Source organism: Homarus americanus, unplaced genomic scaffold (assembly GCF_018991925.1).
Source record: "Homarus americanus isolate GMGI-L3 unplaced genomic scaffold, GMGI_Hamer_2.0 scaffold20465, whole genome shotgun sequence".
Taxonomy (NCBI): Eukaryota; Metazoa; Arthropoda; class Malacostraca; order Decapoda; family Nephropidae; genus Homarus; species Homarus americanus.
In genome coordinates, this window is record NW_024756914.1 from 10,455,722 (window position 1) to 10,474,822 (window position 19,101).

The following is a 19,101-nucleotide window of genomic DNA, read 5'->3' on the forward strand; positions in this document are numbered from 1 at the left end:
TGCATCTACTCATATACAGGGTGAAGTATAATTTTTTATTTAGCTCATAAAATTCATACAAATTACCCGGCCAGAATATAATTTACATTGCTGGAATTCTTACAATTTGATGATCATTTTGAATATAAGCATCATAGATTTTGCATTAGGCATACAAATTTTAGATCTAATGCAAGTATTTTGTTTACTCAGAGCAAATATGTTATCTTTTGTGCAAAATATATGACATTTATATTCAAAATATTCCTGGTCTTACAAGGAATCCAGCAATGTCAATTATATTAACCTAACTTTAGTTTGAGGTATTATTTATTACTATACCTTAAAATCTAGTGTTTTCCCCCAAACATTTCTCAGAGGGAAGAGCCAGCGAGTGTGAGAAGAGGGGGAGGGGGGAGTTGAGTCCATTATTTGAATGGACATTAACTTGGCGACTGTATTCTCTATTTCTCTTAAATAGTAATTGTGTGCATGTACCATCATAAAATTAAGATGTTATTTTTACTAGAACATAGGTATTGTGTCGGAAAAAGTGGAGTTTGGGGGTCGGCCAGGTCTCTATTTCAATTAATCCCATATGTTATGTTGTTCACTTTACGCGTTTCTCGCTTTACGCGGCCTCCGTGGGTTCAATTGACCGTGTAAAGTGAGGGTTCACTGTATTGTCAGGAAATATATCAAGGTTACTTTTCTGAATGAGCCTTAACAATGCTTCTCACAATGGTTTTAAGTTGCAATTCAAATATGTTGTCTTAATAAATCGGTAATAAAGTAAAAAATTCAAGAACCTCACTCAAATATTTATAACACTAATATAAGAAAAATATGGTTCCAGTATTTTACTTATACTCTGTACTACTGGATGGTTGAGCGACACAGACGCCCTCAACAGGTGGCGTCCTTCTTCCACAACATACAGTATTACTCGTAGTATTTTCAGCAGCCAATCTCTTCATGTGGCCATACCATCTTTATATCCTAATGTTTGCATCAAAAAGCAATCCTGATGGAAATTAAATCTCCTAATGTATCAAATACATAAACATAGATATATGAAAAGGATACATTGTTTCAACCATGTGTATTTGTATCCTGAGAGACATTCAATAGCCATGTCAATAACACATGCGACCAGAGCTGTGAGAACAGCTGTCAGCAACACCACCAGCCAGCGGGCCACGTCCTTCTTCACCACGTATTTGTAACCCATAGTACGCTCTTCGTCGAGCCAAGCAGAATTAACACAGGTGTCATAATCCAAACTCTGGCATAAAAAATGACCAAAATTAATTCAGTTTATGTACATGTATTTCCTTTCACGCAGATAATGTTAATATAAAGAAATTAAATTAAAAACAACTCAATTTCTGTATTGAAATAATCAATAAAATACTGTACATGACAGACTTGTGTAGTTTCTACACAGTAATGTTTTAATTTCTAAAAGCATCAACAGTATCACCATTACAGTACACTATACACTCTCTCTCATTTTCATTCCCTTTAATAATCTTAAAGACACATTTCTTCATAATATATATTTCTTCAGTTAAAAAAATAAAAAAAAATTTCAATCAGATGAACCAAAGCCCAAAATTAATTGACCTTACGTTTAGTTTACACAAGTTAATTATTTTGTTTTATACCAAAGTTTATCATTGTAAATCATAGTATCTAAAAGTTGGTAATACAGGGAGTATACCACCATTTACAGCTAACACTGATTGAGGTGCTCTGGACCATAACCTGCTAAGAGCCATATAGCGCTGAAACCTGTTATGTATTGCACTGTATTCCCCGACCTCTCCTCTGTCCCCTGGGTAAGTCAGAGAGCCAATTGGGAACCTGTACATGTGGATGAGAGTCCTCTGAAAAGATTATTGTATGTCACACATTCCTACCTGAGCATTTTCCTCCATTTTCTATTTTAGCACTAAGTAGATTATAGTCCGGAGCTCCTCAATTATGAACTGTAAGCTCCTGGCAGAGTACTGTACTGCACACACAACACTGACCTCATAAGCGGCTGACAACATGTTGAGTTGACCACGATTTTCATCTGAAGGACTCTCCTGCTGGTCATCAACATAAAAAATGCTATTCCCTACAGCCCCACTACGACATTCTGGTTCAACTGTAGGAAGAAAGGATAACGTAGTGATATAAACTACATTTCAATATTAACCCCCATAACATGATAGATACATCTGACAGACAATGTGTTACAGTGGAGTCGTGATAATTTGTAGGTTAGTTACAGTTCTGGGAGACATCGTAATTTATCAAATCACAAATTATATTTTAATTGACTTAAAAGGAAATACAGTAATTAATTCTGTTTCATGGGCCAAGAAATACCCATAAACTGTTCCAAAACTGGCATAATATACACTAAATATCATGCATAAAAAAATACAGTAAGACAGATATTGTAACAAAACTAGATCTATATTACATAAACAGCTCCTTCCTTTCTCTGGTTGTCACCAATACACCAACATGGAGACAGACAGGTAGGTGCTCATACTGTATATCCATCCAACCTGTGTTTGAAGCTGTCCAGCGTGTTCAAGTTAATAATGATGGTGGTTACTTGTTCCACTACTCTATTTCCAAACCAGTGTTTACCTATCTCATGCCTAAATCTAAATATATCTAATTTAAAGCCAGTGCTACGAGTACGCTCCTGGTAGGATAGTTTGAGTACTCTTTGTTTAGCCCCGACTTCCATTTATACACCTCGATCATATAGCCCCTCACTCTACGTCTCTCGAGGGAGTGCAAATTCATATACTTTAATCTGTCTCTATACTCAAGGTTCCTAATGCTGGGAATGACCTTGTCATCCTACTCTGAATGCTTTCAAAGAATTAGAGCATTGAAATTATATTTCCACAATTTTATGGTTTCTTATGTAAATAAACACCACAGCAGCTGGTGCTAGGCTACAAATTATGAATATTTGACCTTGAAATTTAAAAAATGAGGTAATAATAGAGGTACACTCGGGTAAAACACTACCATACAGGTGGGTACGATGATTTCCAACTGAACATTCCCGTTGTCTCGCGAGGGTTGGTGGGCCTGAATGTGAGACATTTTGAACTTAATTTGGTAGGCCGAACTTAGCTATTTCATTGACGATACAGTGATCCCTCGGTTCACGAAATTTCGGTTAACGAATTACCTTCCATAAGAATCTTCAATTCGGTTAACGAACAAAAATTCGGTTAATGACATTTTAACGAAATCATGTCAACATGTTTTCGCCTGCTCACCAGCTGGAATATTAGTCCGCCAATACAGTAATCTATTCTAGGGATTAAATTCGTTCCCATTTGAGTAAATATCAAGAAGGTTGTACTATTCAATAATTTTCCAAGTTGTATATTAAAATTTTGAGTAATTTTAACACTTATTTAACATAATTGCAGTACAGGAAACTAGTTTTTGGTGCACCATTCAGCCACTTGACTCACCCAGCAAGGCGTCAGTTTGTATCTCTGGTCAGTGGAGGTAACATCTTGTTTGTGGCTCTCTTGAACATAAACTATTTTTACGTTTTTACAGTACAATTATTGGTCATTCTGAAATTCATTTTACATATTGACAATATATAGTGCATTGTAGTATTGATTTAAAGAAAATAATCTTGAATTACACCTAGTGAACTTAAAATTTTATGGGTGACGGCATGGGGTGACTTCTTTTCCACCCCCACTTCCTTCTCTTCTCCCTTCTCCTCCACCCCCACTTCTAATTCCCATCATCATCATCATCAACCAGGAGCCTTCTACATACACACCTCAAAGTAAGTGTACTTTACTGCATTTATTTTTACTTTGTATGTAATTTTCGGTGAGCTGGAACCAATTACCCAAAATCCCATTGAAACAATGGTTTCGGTTAACGAACGACCTTCTGGAACAAATTGTGTTCGTTAACCGATGGACCACTGTATTGAATTACTTTGTTACAATATGACTGGAGAATGTCAGTATATCTAGATAATTTAAACTGTACTGTATGTTATATTAAATGTTCCACACACTGTGAACTACAGTAACCATGGAGTGGATGAGTTGCCATAAGAATGCATTATATGTTTGGCAGAATTAGTGGATACAGTAAAGGCATAAGATTATTTTGCAGCCGAATTTCGAATCTGTGTTTGTATTGCTACTTCAATTTGGGCTAATGCCACATTATGTCATTCTTATTGGAAAATATACCAAGCTGTTTCAAAACATCTGAACAGCTCCACTCATAATTATAACATACACATTCTTTATGTAAGATATCAGGAAATGTTAGTAGCACTAATTTTGTAAACCACAATATTAGGCTGCTACAACACCGCTCACAATGTGTATTAGACATGGAGAAATGAGGCGTAGAATTCCGATCAAGTTTCAAATTGTGTTAAGTGTGGCAGCACTAACTCTGACTCCTTCAGAGTGCCGATCACTTGTTTTGAGTACGTGTGGCTGAACCCATACATGCGCAGGGCTACCACTGCAAGGAATGCCTCAGGGGCCTTTTTGAACATTTCGTTTGTACTGTCAGTTTGTTTAGCGCATGAATTGTAACGGTAGTCTTTTACCGAGTGTACCTGCAAATTTGTATTACCGGTAAGCTAATTATTTTGATTCCATTGTACTCTGTCTGTAGGATTAAGCTTCTTTCCCTGGAAGCCTTTAAATGAGACTAACTGCATGGTTGGCTGCTGCTGCTGAGGACCCATCATGGCTATATAGTTTGTAATCAAGGTGGATCTGTTGTCAGATACCACCACTCATTAGACACATAACTAGTGGACATCTGTCTGCGGCCTCAGGCAACTTGATCCTCTCTAGAGGCAATAAAAGAAAATTTATGAGCCAGTTCCCTTACTTCCAGCCAATTTCCAGTTTCATATTGCATGAGGCTTTTGACCACTGATCTGAAGCCTCAACCACTGAGTCAAATAAAACCTTGCATCTATAAGTGAGTTCTGCCAGAGGGTGTGAGATATAATTAATGGCAAGTTTAAATCCCACAGGTTTAATGGTACTAACCCTCTCTATCTGGCCATTAAACAAAAGTAAGTAATCAAACTTTCAACTTATCATACACGTACAACTAATATATTTCACATAAAAGTTTCATTGCTGACAAGCTTTTATATAAACCAATAACACTCATGCTAAATAATCTTTAAGACAAACCTGGTTTTGTTTTATTCTCAGCAGGTGTGCAGCCGTCAAGAACATCCACAGTCTCCTCCAGGGATGTGTCTACTCCACTGATGTAGTGTTGTGTCTAAAACAGAGCAACTTGACTTACTACTTATTGTATTTATAAATACTGCCAATGAAAGCATCATTATATTCAATGTTGAAACAACTTAATAAAAAGAGTTATACGTATTGCTAAAAATAAATTATTATAATAATAAAATACAACAGGAACAATATTGTAAACATAAGACTATTATAAAATTTAAGTACAGGTAGTGTACTGTTTATCATTCTGTGGATAAGATAGAAAGAGCCTATCATTACTGCTATATTTTGTAACCATGAACTTTACCTTTATTTTTTTCTGAGGTAAGAATGAACTTACAATCACTACAGTATGTTACATACAAATTAACAATACAATACAATATTCAAGAAATCACTAATTATTTTAAAATGGAGGCTTGATCCCAAAGTCTCATGGACTGACCAAGACTGGTCCAGGTAACTCACAAATATTAACTAGTACAATAGTCAGTGGTTGAGATAAGTGAACGTTATTAGTATCTGGGACTAATCCAGTTACAGTATAGTCTCCATTTACGCGGTCAATTGAACCCGTGGAGGTCCGCGTAAAACAAGAAACGCGTAAACGAAACAACATAACATATGGGATTAATTGAAATAGAGACTGGGCCGACCCACAAACTCCACTTTTTCCAACACAATACCTATGTTGTAGTAAAAATAGTATCTTAATTTTATGATGGTATGCACACAATTAACATTTAAGAGAAATATAAATAATATTAGGTTTTCTAACACTTACGTTAGTAGAAAAGATGGCTGGGTACACGGGGATAGGGGGTTGGTTCCGAGGCAGAGGGCAGATTATTGGCCCTCACCTGTATCACTTGTATCAATTGTATCACTATCCACCACAGAGGCTTGCAGGGCCTCTTTGTCAAACCCCTCAAAGTCCATATCCTCACTGTCACTGACTCGGGCCAGCTGTGGTGGGTGGCGGGTGAAGAACTCGGTAATGTTTTGTTGACTGGGCGACCTTGTGCGCACCCTGCCCGCGCCACTTCCCGCGTAAATGATGGAATGAACCGTGTAAATAAAAATTGTCGGTCTGGCAAGGTGTCGCTTAAATGACCAAACGCATAAAGGAAATCCGCGTAAATCGAGACTATACTGTATTATTTATGTCTCCCCTTTGCAGCCACATCCCCTACGATTTCATATCAGCTTCTCAATTCCAGCTACCAGTAATTGTTATCCATTGGGAAGAAGCAGTAAGTAGGTCACCTGATCAAGGCTCACACATAAAATAGGGTTTCAGGATAAATTTTCCATTCATGACCTAATGCCTGGACCAGGCATTGCACACATCTGAAGCACCTACATATTGTTCTGTACAGGGAGGTTGGTGGCATAAATTAACACAGTGTTAGTGTGACATACAACCCACTTGGTAAGTGACCAAGCTACATACTGTATACTGTACTGTATATGTATTGGAAAAAGGATCTCACCTTAAAACTATCCAGTGACAAATATTCTATCAATGTAGTTAGTACATCTATAAATATTGTAACGAATAATTTAGATGAAGACAATGTGTCTTTATATTATTAATTGCCCTAACATGCTCTTCATGAAGGCCATTAAGGATGCAATGCACTTGAGGTCATGAACTTAATGAGTGCAGTAAAGTTGGGCTGACGTAAGAGCCTTGACAGTCATTTTTTTAACTACTGTACTGTATATATGAGGTGTGATCCTAAAGTCCCAGACTGGCTTCATAAAACCTTTAAATTCTAAGATATTACAGTGAAACTTTAGTCACCCTTAAAATATTCTCCAGAGGCCTCAATGCAGCGCTGAATCCCCTCCTCCCACTTCTGGTAGTCCTTGTTGGTGAGGCTGGAGAGCACCTGCTGTGATGAGTCCTGGATCTTCATTCTGTCCCTGATCTTCTTCCCCTGGAGGTTCAACTTGAACCAGAAGTCACAGGGGCCAGATCTGGAGAGTGAGGGACCACTGGGATGCTGTGCTTCACCAGAAAATCGTTCACAGAGAGGACAGTGTGCGCAGGTGTGTTGTTCTGGTGAAGCAGCCAATTGCCGGTTGTCAGTCAGAATCCGGTTAACATTTCCTCACGAGAGGTCCAGTGGCTCGGCAACCTCACGGATGGTCACCCTTCGATCCTCATGGACAAGCTGGTCATTTTTCTGGACATTTTCATCATTTCTCTTATTGGAAGGATGCCCAGAATGATGCTCATTATCATAGGAGGTGCACTCTACTTTCAAGCTCTTGTGCCACCTGAGAACTTGAGCCCTGGACATTGCTTCATCTTTGTAGGCTTCCTTGATCATTTCATGGGTTTCTGCACCATTTTTTCCTATCCTGAAGCAAAATATGATGGTGCAGCGTTGCTCGATACTTCCCCCCGTGTTGAGTGTTGACTGACTCGACCTAGCAGCAGATGGGCCGGTTCACACAAAGCTGCACTAAGGTCGGTTGGCAACACAGTTTCCCAACAAATCGAAGCAGTAAACAACTTATACCCAAGGTGAGTGACTGCTGATGATTCAAATTCAATATCTGCCAAGAGAAAGGTTTTATGAAGCAAGTCCAGGAACTTAGGGATCACACCTCGTAGAAGCCTCACACCATAGTGTTTGAGTAAAATCTCCAACATTTTCACTCCACAGGGCGGCTCCAGCAGTCACCACAACAATGGCACTGCTCATTTTGAATACCTTCCCCAGTTAGTGTTCGTTATGTGCCTGTGTTACTGTGTCCCCTTATTCAAGATGAGTGGAAAAAGACCACCAAGTTCAAGTGAAAGTAGTGGTGAAAAAAGATTCTATAAAGGAAGGATTTATGTTGGACAATAAATATGATATCTTGACACTCTTGGGTATGGGTAGACCCTCAGGTCTTACCTCACCGCACCAGAGATAATTGTACGTAATGAGTCGTAAGTTTACTATATGAGATAAAAGGTGGGAGTTGTTGCATTAGCATTGTAAATAAATTGTCTACAAACAGTTTTATACGATAAAATAATTATTTCTGTACGTACTTTTTACATTTTCCCACCCTCCACCCTCACCAGCAACACAAGGCAAGGTTCAAAACTCTCACAACACTGTTATGAATAAATTAAATCACTGTGATGCACAAGAAATGTGTGGGTCAACGTTATATCCTGGGTCACTAAAGGGAGACTGGTGTGGTGACCTTGAGTGCAGTCTACATAGTTGCCAGACCGCGCTCACAATGTCAAATGTATGTCTTGCGTTCATGTGCAAACCTAAAACAATTTTATTTGAATTTTGTACTTCATATGCACATTTATGTATGGAAACAATAAAGCGATAAGTTAGATCATACGCAATGTTGCGTATAAAAACCCCAAGAGTGTTGGAGGCAAATCCCAGTAACTCTGATCACACTACCTCTTGCAGCACTCAACATAATTTCTGGTGAGTTAAATTCAAATGCATTCATTTATTGCTTTATACTTTTATCCTCTTCACCACTGATCGGCTCGTTATTCACTTGGGCAGTTGGTCACGTCTTTGTTATGTACTGTTGGCAAGTACTGGGCATGCACCGGCTCCTGAATGTAACAGAACCCGCTCCAGTGTTGGTCAACACTCTCTGGCAGATTGTTCCAAGAGTTTACAATTCTCACTCTGAAAAAGTTTGCCCTCACAGTTTTCTGGACTTGTGGCTTCTTCAACCTTGAGCTGTGACCCCTTGTGTCTATTTTCATTCATTTATGTACTAGTGTTAAGTACTAGGATTGCATCTCAACTTATATAATGGGAGTTGATGGGAAATATGGTTTCACGTTATGGAAAATCTCGGGAATGGTGCCCTTCCATGCCTGTACTGTACACACCCTCTATACACTAGCCCACAGCAGGCATACCGTACACCAGGGGTCCGCAAACCCCATTTTTCTGGCCGCATATGGCCGGTAAGGGGTACGTATGTGGCAGGCTTAGTGACGCTAAATTTCGGGTTATGTGGCCGGTAAGACTGTTTTTATTCTTTATAATTTGGGTGAAAATAAAAAGCAGAGAAATGAAGATAATGCCGGATGAACATACTGCAGTGAGCAGACATTCAGTGTGCTTACCTCTGTGAAGAACAAGTAAGCTCTCAAGCAGCCACACCACTCAAGGCTGCTCTAACACACCACACAACTGGTGAAGGCTGTTGTAACACTTTGAACATATTTTTTCTGAAATTGCAAATCACATCCAGGCTCAATCCTCACATTAGTTTTGGTATTGTTCTATGTATTTGTATTTGGAATTGAAAACCTTATTTTCCTAAGCAAAAAGCAAACTTTACTTTGCCTGAATATAACACATGGAGGACAATTTTTCTGTCATTTATAAAAACATCACATAATTTTTCTGGAGGGGTTATTGTACTGTATTGCTTTATAAACCAATTTCCCTGTATGCTTGCATTTGGGGCACACATCGGTTATTAAACTTTTATTTTGTACTGCTCAAAGACAGTTTCATATTTCCATATTTTATATTGTTAAAAGTTATGTTTCCTTAATGTCTTTACAGAATATTTAACTAGGCTAGTGACTAGTACTATTATCTCTGTATAATGTGGACACGAAGTAGTACCTTAAGCTGTGTATTCTTATATTACTCTATTAATTATGTATAGTAAAGTATTACAGAACATGTATTAATCCTATATAATATAAGAATACACAGCTTAAGGTACTACTTCGTGTCCACATTATACAATTTCAATGCACAATATGTATATGCTGAAAATGAAAGCTATGTTTGGTGTCAAATATCGGTGTTGTTTTTAAAAAAGTTTCTGACAACTAAATATAGTCCTGCATTTCTGATTTTACAGTCAATTCTGTCGATTGCTGATTTTTTTTTTTTTTTTTTTAACGGGGATTAGCCCACCCGGGCACAGGTCACTGACCCACATCAGGGCCTAGGGGGCAAAAATATAATAATAATAATAATAATAATAATAATAATAATAATAATAATAATAATAATAATAATAAATAATAATAATAATAAATAATAACAATAATAATAATAACAATAATTAAAAAAATAATAAAGAACCATAAAGAAATAAAAAAAGAAAAAAAAGATCAAAAGTGAGAAACCATATACGTACTGTATGTTGTGTTGTCAATAGTAAGAGAAACAATTGAGACCCTGCAATTGTGGGTAAATGAGGCAGAAAGTCAGGTCAGCAACCTGGGACTTGGTCACAGTTTTTGTGATGCCATATGGCGGCAGGGTCTACCATAGACAACACATTATGCTTCCAATATCTTCCCAGGTGGTAGTACTGTACCTCCCTGTTTGATAGCTGCCTACTACCTACTAACTTGCACCAGTAAGTGGCCAACTAGTGTATAAAGGTTGTGAACCACTGCTGTACACTGTCATCTCTGCTATGGACATTTATGTACATACAGCACTTTCACACTTATTGAAGGTAAAGCGCAGTATACGTAGCCGTTATCACTTTTTACGTCTTAATAATAATAATAGCTGGTCTTTGCTTCTCAAAAGCACCAGATCTTCTAAAGAATTCACGAGTGTTCAAAACACCACAAAGTTAAGACTTGAGAATAAAAGATCACACAAGTGACAGTTCAACTTCTACTATACCAGTACCCTTAAATATTAATACTTCTTAAACCCTAATTGTATCCTGGTACAGTACTGCACAACACAGATTGTATGTGAAGACAGCAGTGAGTGAGTACAATGATGACAGATAGTGAACTAACAGTGTCATAATGCAAGAGTTTGAGGAGATGGACTGAGATACATCAGCCAATCATAGGCATCCCATGACAGTAGCAGCCAATCATACCTCATGAGCACTCTTGAGCCTACCTACCCTCACACCTGCTTGGCACAGGTCAGCGCATGATGCAAGCTCACAGAAATTCTTTTAAATGCCCGGAATGGAGATAATTTCTCTGAATTTCTCGGAATGCTCAAAAAAATATCTGGGTAATGGAAAGTTCCAGGAATGGAAGAGTCCGGCTAATGAGGAGGTTACTGTATTCTAGTAAAGGCTGGTAGGTTCCTGAACTAAGCAGTGTTGGTGTTTCCTGAGCCTACAGGCATTTAACCAGTTCAAGCATGTGCATTCCCATGCTCTGAGAATTAAAATAAATAAATCGTATGATACCAAGTCTGCAATAAGACCAAAAATTTTATAGTACAGTATTTACTGTATGCAATACAGTACAGTACATTTGTTGTGAGACACTTTAACAGTGTAAGCAATGTAGAGTAAACTGGGAGAGAAAACAAAACAGAAAAGGGCATTTCCTTTCCCTAAATGAACATCACACAAGTGAATTAGTATATTATTAGTAAGTGTAACTGTATTCACTGAAATTATACTCCATCATTTGGATTTGGGGCAGCCGTAGATCTTAAACACAGCATGCAGGCACACACACTTTCTCTTTATGTACAATATTATGTACACTTTCACTTTTACACAGACACACACACAAATACTGTACAACATTACACATACACTCTTATATACAAATATACATTTTACTTCTATTGCAAGCATACAAATTTATGCACACACACACTCTTAAACACACAGGACTCATACATAATAATCTTTAATACTTATACAGACAGTAAACACATAAAGGTACACACAAACTCTTGTAGAGAGACAAAGTTGCATGCCTACTGTTCAGACCTACATAACTGTTGCCCATACAGCCTTTCAAGAGTGAAGTACAGTATAACACAGTAGTAAACAGCACTTCTGTTATTTCCAGTGTATTATTCTTTCTTAGCCAGAGAGAAAAATAAAAGCACAAGGAGAGATGAGAGAGTTAATATCGACCCTACTCACTGAGCTTTCCTAAAACGTACCTAGAGCAGGATGGTTTGAACTAGTTGTTGTAATAAGATAATGTACAGTATAAGGAAAACACTATGAGGCAGATGGTTCCACACACACCACTAGTCTGGGGTATAAATGAGTTTTGGTAGGCAAGGATGGAACCTGATTGAGGGTGCATGGTGATGGCAGAATACAATACTGTACTTGAGCGTTGAAAGATCTGTAGAAAAGGGAAAGTGATGAGATATCCCCATGAATGTGCTATACCAAGAGTATCCTGTTTCTTTTTCCACACCATATCAAGAAGGTGAAGTGTCCCCAAGTTACACAGACAACAGCAGTACCTGTATTATTGTCTAAAAGTCAACATAACTTACGTAAAAGATAATAATCTAATTGAATTGCCTAACCAACACAAGCATGGGGAATGGCTCTAAAATGGTGATGGTGTTGATGATGACGTCCCATTATAATATTGTAAATGGATTAACGTTTGTTCCCTAAAAACTGTTTGGACTTTATACCTGAGAACTCCCTACTGGATGATGTCTGGTGCCCTGGGCTATATAGTACTGTACCATAATATCTAACTTGCTTCTGGAGGAAGGTAAAAGGTATATGTATCCATACTTTCATCCACTTGTTGGGCAATAATCATTCTATTTTATTCTCCTATGTCAGTTGATATTATTATTATAGCGGGGCCTCCTCAGATGGGTCCCACTGGTCGGGAAGGTTGAGGACCCCAGGGCCGACCTGATCATCATCATCAAGTTACTGGGGCCTCAACTGACGCCACCGAGGTTGCTGGAGGATCGGCTTTTTTCACACTTCATTTTTCCAACATTCGTGGCCTGAGATCCAATTTTCCTTCTGTGGAGCACCATCTATTAACCTCTTCTCCCGACCTCTTACTACTCTCCGAACTTCAACTGTCCAAAGCAGCTTCACCCAAACCTTTTCAAGTCTCCAACTACAACCATTATACCTCCTTCCATTCTAAGGGAGGTGTATGAGCCTACTGCAACACGCATACACCTATAGCTAGACTCACGGACCTTGAATCTTCCCTTTATGATGTCATCTGGCTCAAAATATCTCTACCAACTGTGACTACTTTATTTCCTATACAAGTACTCCTCGACTTTCGACTTACGATCACCCGGACATACGACCGCCACAGTCGTACAAATTATTTTTCAAATTACGTATTTACAATTCCTGACGTTAGTAATCGCGCTGTGTACTGACAAAATTTTCATTTGTAATTCCCTTTAAAATGGCTGGTAAGCGTAAAAGTGAGAGTTCTCGTGGTGCTGGGAAGAAAAAAGAGACAATCATCTTAGATTTTCTATGTATTATTTTCGCATTTTCGACTGACGACCTGGTCGTCAGTCCCTAACCCCGTCGTAAGTCGGGGACTGACTGTACTGTTCTCCCAACTCTACCAACTATTTGGAACTCTTTGACTATCTCACTTCTTGCCACGAGTCGTTGCTATCCACACACCCCAACACCGAGATCCTCTACCTAGGGGATTTCAATGTACATCACAGAGAGTGGCTTGGCTCTGCAAGGGATGACCCAGGTGGAGCTGAGGCACTTTCTTTTTTCCTACTTAATGACTTGGAACAAATAATCAAACACCCTACACGCGTTCCTGATCAACTTGCTAACATTCTTGATCTTTGTTTTACCTCTAACCCCTCACACTATTCATACTCAATTTCTGCCCCCTTAGGGTCTTCTGATCACAACCTTATTTCTATTAAGTCAAACTGGGCACGACCACCTCCCCCACCCCCCTCTAAACGTCATCTATGGCACTATCAGAGGGCAAGCTGGCAATCCTTGCGAGAATTCTTCACCGACTTTCCTTGGGATGAATGTTGCTTTTCCACTCAGGATGCCTTGGTATGTGGTAACAGCATTGCTGGGGTTATACAGGATGGTATGAGTGCATTTATCCCATCTTCTACCAAAACTTTCACTTTACAATCATGGTTTGATCGCTCCTGCTCTCTTGCATGCAGGGAGAGAGATAGGGCATATCGAGCTATGAAACCATCTCCTCCTATCACCCATTCCTCTTTCATTACTTCTAGGAATCTTTGTAAGGATATTCTTCGTAGGGCCAAGCGAAATTTTATAAAAAGAAAGACCGTTGTTCTGACTCACTCTTCCTCTAGTAAATCCATCTGGTTCTTAACCAAAAACATCTGTAATAACTTCTGCACTCCTCCTTTCCCTCCTCTCTTCCGACCTGATAACTCTATAGCCAACTCTCCCCCTGACAAAGCCAACCTCTTTGGCACCTTATTCTCCTCTAATTCCACCTTAGACGATTCCCACTCTATCCCTCCTACCCCTGCTCCTCCTACCGAACCTATGCACTTTCCTATAATCTCCACTCGCAGGGTTGCCGGTGTGTTATCCAGGTTGGATGTGAGTAAGGTGCAAGGACCGGTCGGAATACCCCCTCGTGTTCTGAGGGAGTGTGCTGAAGTTCTGGCCAGTGCTTGCTCGCCTGTTTCGCCTCTGCCTCAAAACCCAAACTTTTCCTTCTTCTTGGAAGCATGTCTTGGTTCAGCCCATCCTCTAACTATCGCCCCAACTTCATCCCTCTCTAAGATTTTCAAAACTATCTTGAACTCCCATTTTCTCCGTCACCTTGAACGCCTTTCTCTTTTGTCGAATCACCAGTATGGCTTTCGCCAGGCGAGATCTACTGGTGATCTGCTCTCCTACTGCACCCATCTTTGGTCATCCTCTCTTAGGGATTATGGAGAAACTTTCGTCGTGGTCCTCGGCATCTTCAAAGCATTAGACAGGGTATGGCACAAGTCTTTGCTTTCTAAACTTCCCTCTTATGGTTTCTCTCCCCACTTTGTTTTCTCATCTCTAGCTTCCTTGAGAACCGATCCATGGCAGTTGTTGTCGAGGGATCGATCTCTCGCTCTTTCACTAACAGTAGTGGTGTCCCACAGGGTTCTGTTCCTTCATCTACTCTCTTCCTTCTTTTTATCAATGATTTACTTCATGCTACAACTACTTCTATCCATTCTTATGTTGATGATTCTACTCTTAACTCTTCTTCACATTTTTCCTTTCTTCATAATTCTCAAACTAGATCTGTTTCTAGAGCTGATATCATTACTTCTATCAATGCAGATCTGTGCAGCATCTCTGAATGGGGAGGTACAAACTTGGTTAAGTTCAATAGTAATAAAACTCAGTATTTACCAATTACACTTTCTAAATTAGATGATCTCCCACCAATTACATTTCAGGACGCTATCATCCTGCCAAATTCTGAAATAAATATGCTAGGCCTCACCATTTCCTCCAATATGTCCTGGATATCACACATCCTTAGTATAGCTAAAGCTGCCTCCCGAAAGTTGGGAATGCTGTACAGATGCCGTAGCTATTTCACTCCTGAGCAGTTGCTTCAAGTATGTAAGGGATTCATTCGTCCTAACTTGGAGTACTGCTCTCATATCTGGGATGGCTCCTCTTCTGTCCAACTGTTAGATAGGGTGGAATCAAAGGCATTTCGTCTTATTAACTCTCCTCCTTTAGTCGACGATATCTCTTCCCTTTCTCTTCAACACAATGTTGCTTCACTCTCTCTCTTTTACAGGTACTTTAACGGGCAATGTTCGGTGGATTTGGCATCCTGTGTACCGCCGGCAAGGACATGGGCTCGTAACACACGTCTTGCCCGCGGTGCCCAGCGTTTCTCTGTGGATGTCGGTCACACGAGAATAACCCATTATAGTACCTCCTTCTTTCCTCACACAGCCAAACTGTGGAATGCTATGCCTTCTTCTGTGTTTCCATACTTATACAATCTGTCTCACTTTAAGAAGCTGGTTTTCCAGCATCTTCGTGATGTAGATTAACACAGTACAGCCTCTCCTCAACTTGCGACGGGGTTCTGTCCCGACAACCAGGTCGTAAGTTGAAAATGCGAAAATAATTCATAGAAATTCTAAAATGGGCGTCTCTTTTTCTTTTCAGCACCACAGAACTCTCACTTTTATGCTAGCCAGCCATTTTAAAGGGAACTACAAACAAAAATTTTATCAGTACACAGCGTGATCACAAACGTCAGGATTCGAAAATAAGTACAGTACAGGTTGTACCTCTCTAGTCCAGCAATCTCGGGACCTGACCGGTGCCGGACCATGGAAATTCACCCTTTTCCTGGATAGATAGTGATTTGTGTTTATGCTTGGAAGCACTAGCACCACTTTCTCTGCATCATGGTCTCTTTGAAGACATATTGAAGGGTTAAACGTCGTATAGTAGCTTCTCAAAATTCGCGAGTTTTATTGGAACGGCTAGCCAACGTGCATAATCGTGTAAACAGCGTCATTTCTCTAATGTACAAAAGATTCATTATTGTTTATTACTGAATGTCTTTTTTATTGAATTAATGTTTATGTGTGCAAAATGAGCAATACAATTCATTAATAATACGTAGAATATTAAAACACACGAGGAAATGACACAGCATTGTTTTCGTTGATTACAAAACCAGTGACTGACTGGTTCTACATATAAAACTGAAGAAAATAAGACCTTGGCTGTAGCTGTAGTAAAATTAATATGGTTGTTTTAAGTAATGTTATTTAATGTTAATAAATGGAACAATATAAGTAGCTAACGATAATGGTAAAGAAAAAAGGGATCGCGTATGTAAGTGCACACACGTGAAAACATATCGTCATTACTTTACATAAGAATATGAAAGCAACACTTATTTACTGTTCATATATATTTTAAGTAATGTTTCTGAATTTGTTTTTATTGAATTAATGTTTGTGTGTGCAAAATTAACAATACAATTTATTAATAATACGTGGAATATTAAAACACACAAGGAGACGAGACGGCTGCCGGCACTGTTTTTGTTAAAGCTTACAAAACCAGTGACTGATTGGTCCTACATATAAAACTGAAGAAAATAAGACCCTGATTGTAGCTGTAGTAAAATTAATGTAAAAAAATTAATATGGTTGTTTGAAGTACCTGTAACGTTATTTAATGTTAATACAGTGATCCCTCGGTTAACGAGATTTCGGTTAACGATTTACCTTCCATAAGATTCTTAACTTCGGTTAACGAGCAATCCCTCGATTAATGAGTTTCTTACGAGCCAACTTCAACATGTTTTCGCTTGCATTTGGCGGTCCACCAGCTGTAGTATTAGTCCGCTAATACAGTAATTGGTTTTAGGGCTTAAATTCCTTACTATTTTATTAAATATCAAGAAGTTTATACTATTCAATAATTTTAAAAGTTTAATATTAACTTTTTTAGTCATTTTAACAATTATTGAACATAATTGAAGGTAAAGAAACTAGTTTCTGACGTGCCATCCAGCCTGTTACACACCAGACAGTCTCTCTCTGTTTTCACTGGAGGTAACATCTTGCTTGAGACTCTCTTCAACGAAATGCTTTTTTTCTGTTTCCAAGCAAATTATTGGTCATTTTGAAATTTAGTTTACATATTGACAATATATAATGCAGTGCAGTGTTGATTTAAAGAAAATAATCTTGAATTACACCAAGAGAACTAAAATGTTATGGGTGAAATGGTGCCATGGGGTGACTTCTCTTCTTCCTTCTCCTCCACCCCCATTCTAATTCCCATCATCATCCAGGAGCCTTCTACATACACACCTCAAAGTAAGTGTACTTTTCTACCTTTTTTGTTGAATTTAGGCAATTTTCGGTGAGCTGGAACCAATTACCCAAAAACCCATTGAAACAATGGTTTCGGTTAACGAGTTTTTCGGTTAACGAGCAACCTGCTGGAACGGATTGTGCTCGTTAACCGAGGGACCACTGTAAATGGAACAATATAACTAGCTAACCAATAATGGTAAAAAAAAAAAGTGAGACTGTGCGTATGAAAGTGCGCACATGTGAAAACATTTCATCATTACTCTACATAAGAATATGAAAGCAACACTTATTTGCTGCTCATATATATTGAAAGGTTAAATGTTGTACTCTGTATAGACAAGCAGAGAGAGAGAGAGAGAGAGAGAGAATAGCCAAACTGACAGAAGTAAACAAACCTTAATTTCCCGCGGCTTTGTTGTTGTTTTTTTTATGGGGATTAGCCCACCTGGGCATAGGTCACTGACCCACATTGGGGCCTGAGGGGCAAAAATTTAATACTCCTGTAATAATAATAATAATTCAGATAAGTATAAAAAAAAAAAAGAGCTGCCTATCTACCTATTGGACAAACTAAAATCGTTCTGGACCACTGAATGCCGGACTTGAGAGGTACAACCTGTAATGTGAAAATTATTTTATACGACTATGGCCATCGTATGTCCGGGTTGTCGTAAGTTGAATATGTCGTAAGTCGAAGAGAGACTGTATAATAGGGGGCAGTGAAATTTTGCTCAAAGCTGCACTCTTCAGGCATTGTTCCTTATACATATCTAAGACTCCATGCCAAATTTGAAGCTGATATGTCGAGGTTTATTCTGCCGCATTTTCTACTGAAATTTTTAAATTTACCTACAGTACTAGCCAAACAGCCGCTGTGGCGGTGCAATGTTCTGTTCAGTGTTTATCAACTTTTTTCATATCTCTTATGGCATTATCACAAAGGATGACAAGAGTCAGGTTATTGGACCACATAAGCTGCGGGATGCGAGACAAAAATACCGATTTAAGAGGCAAGAAATTGAGATGGCTAGTTTAGATAATTTGACGTCACTCTATTTTGATGGTAAGAAGACCGCCACTCGTGTGATGATAAAGAATGAGAAGACCGAGAAATGGAGTTCGAGGATGATGGTGAAAGATCATTATGTCATCATGGTTGAGCCTGGCAATGAATATCTCACACATGTGACTCCCAAGACTGGACACGAAAGCAGATTGCCAAAACTATTCACGAGTTTCTGGTGGAGAAAAATCTAACCCAG

At 38.8% G+C, this 19,101-nt stretch overlaps 1 protein-coding gene across 4 annotated transcripts in view; it reads right to left on the minus strand.

Moving 5' to 3' along the window:
- LOC121857169 (H(+)/Cl(-) exchange transporter 7-like) overlaps positions 1-19,101 on the minus strand; it is a 63,228-nt gene that overhangs the window by 24,190 nt on the left and 19,937 nt on the right. For 3 of the 4 annotated variants that reach the window (XM_042353080.1, XM_042353081.1, XM_042353082.1), the window contains exons 3-5: positions 5,208-5,301; positions 2,016-2,134; positions 1,066-1,264 (exon numbers count right to left, since the gene is read on the minus strand). In XM_042353080.1, the coding sequence (XP_042209014.1) occupies positions 1,066-1,264; positions 2,016-2,134; positions 5,208-5,301 (412 nt within the window). Of the gene's footprint in view, positions 1-1,065; positions 1,265-2,015; positions 2,135-5,207; positions 5,302-9,381; positions 9,487-19,101 lie in introns of all 4 variants that reach the window. The other variant, XM_042353083.1, reaches the window with a different exon arrangement.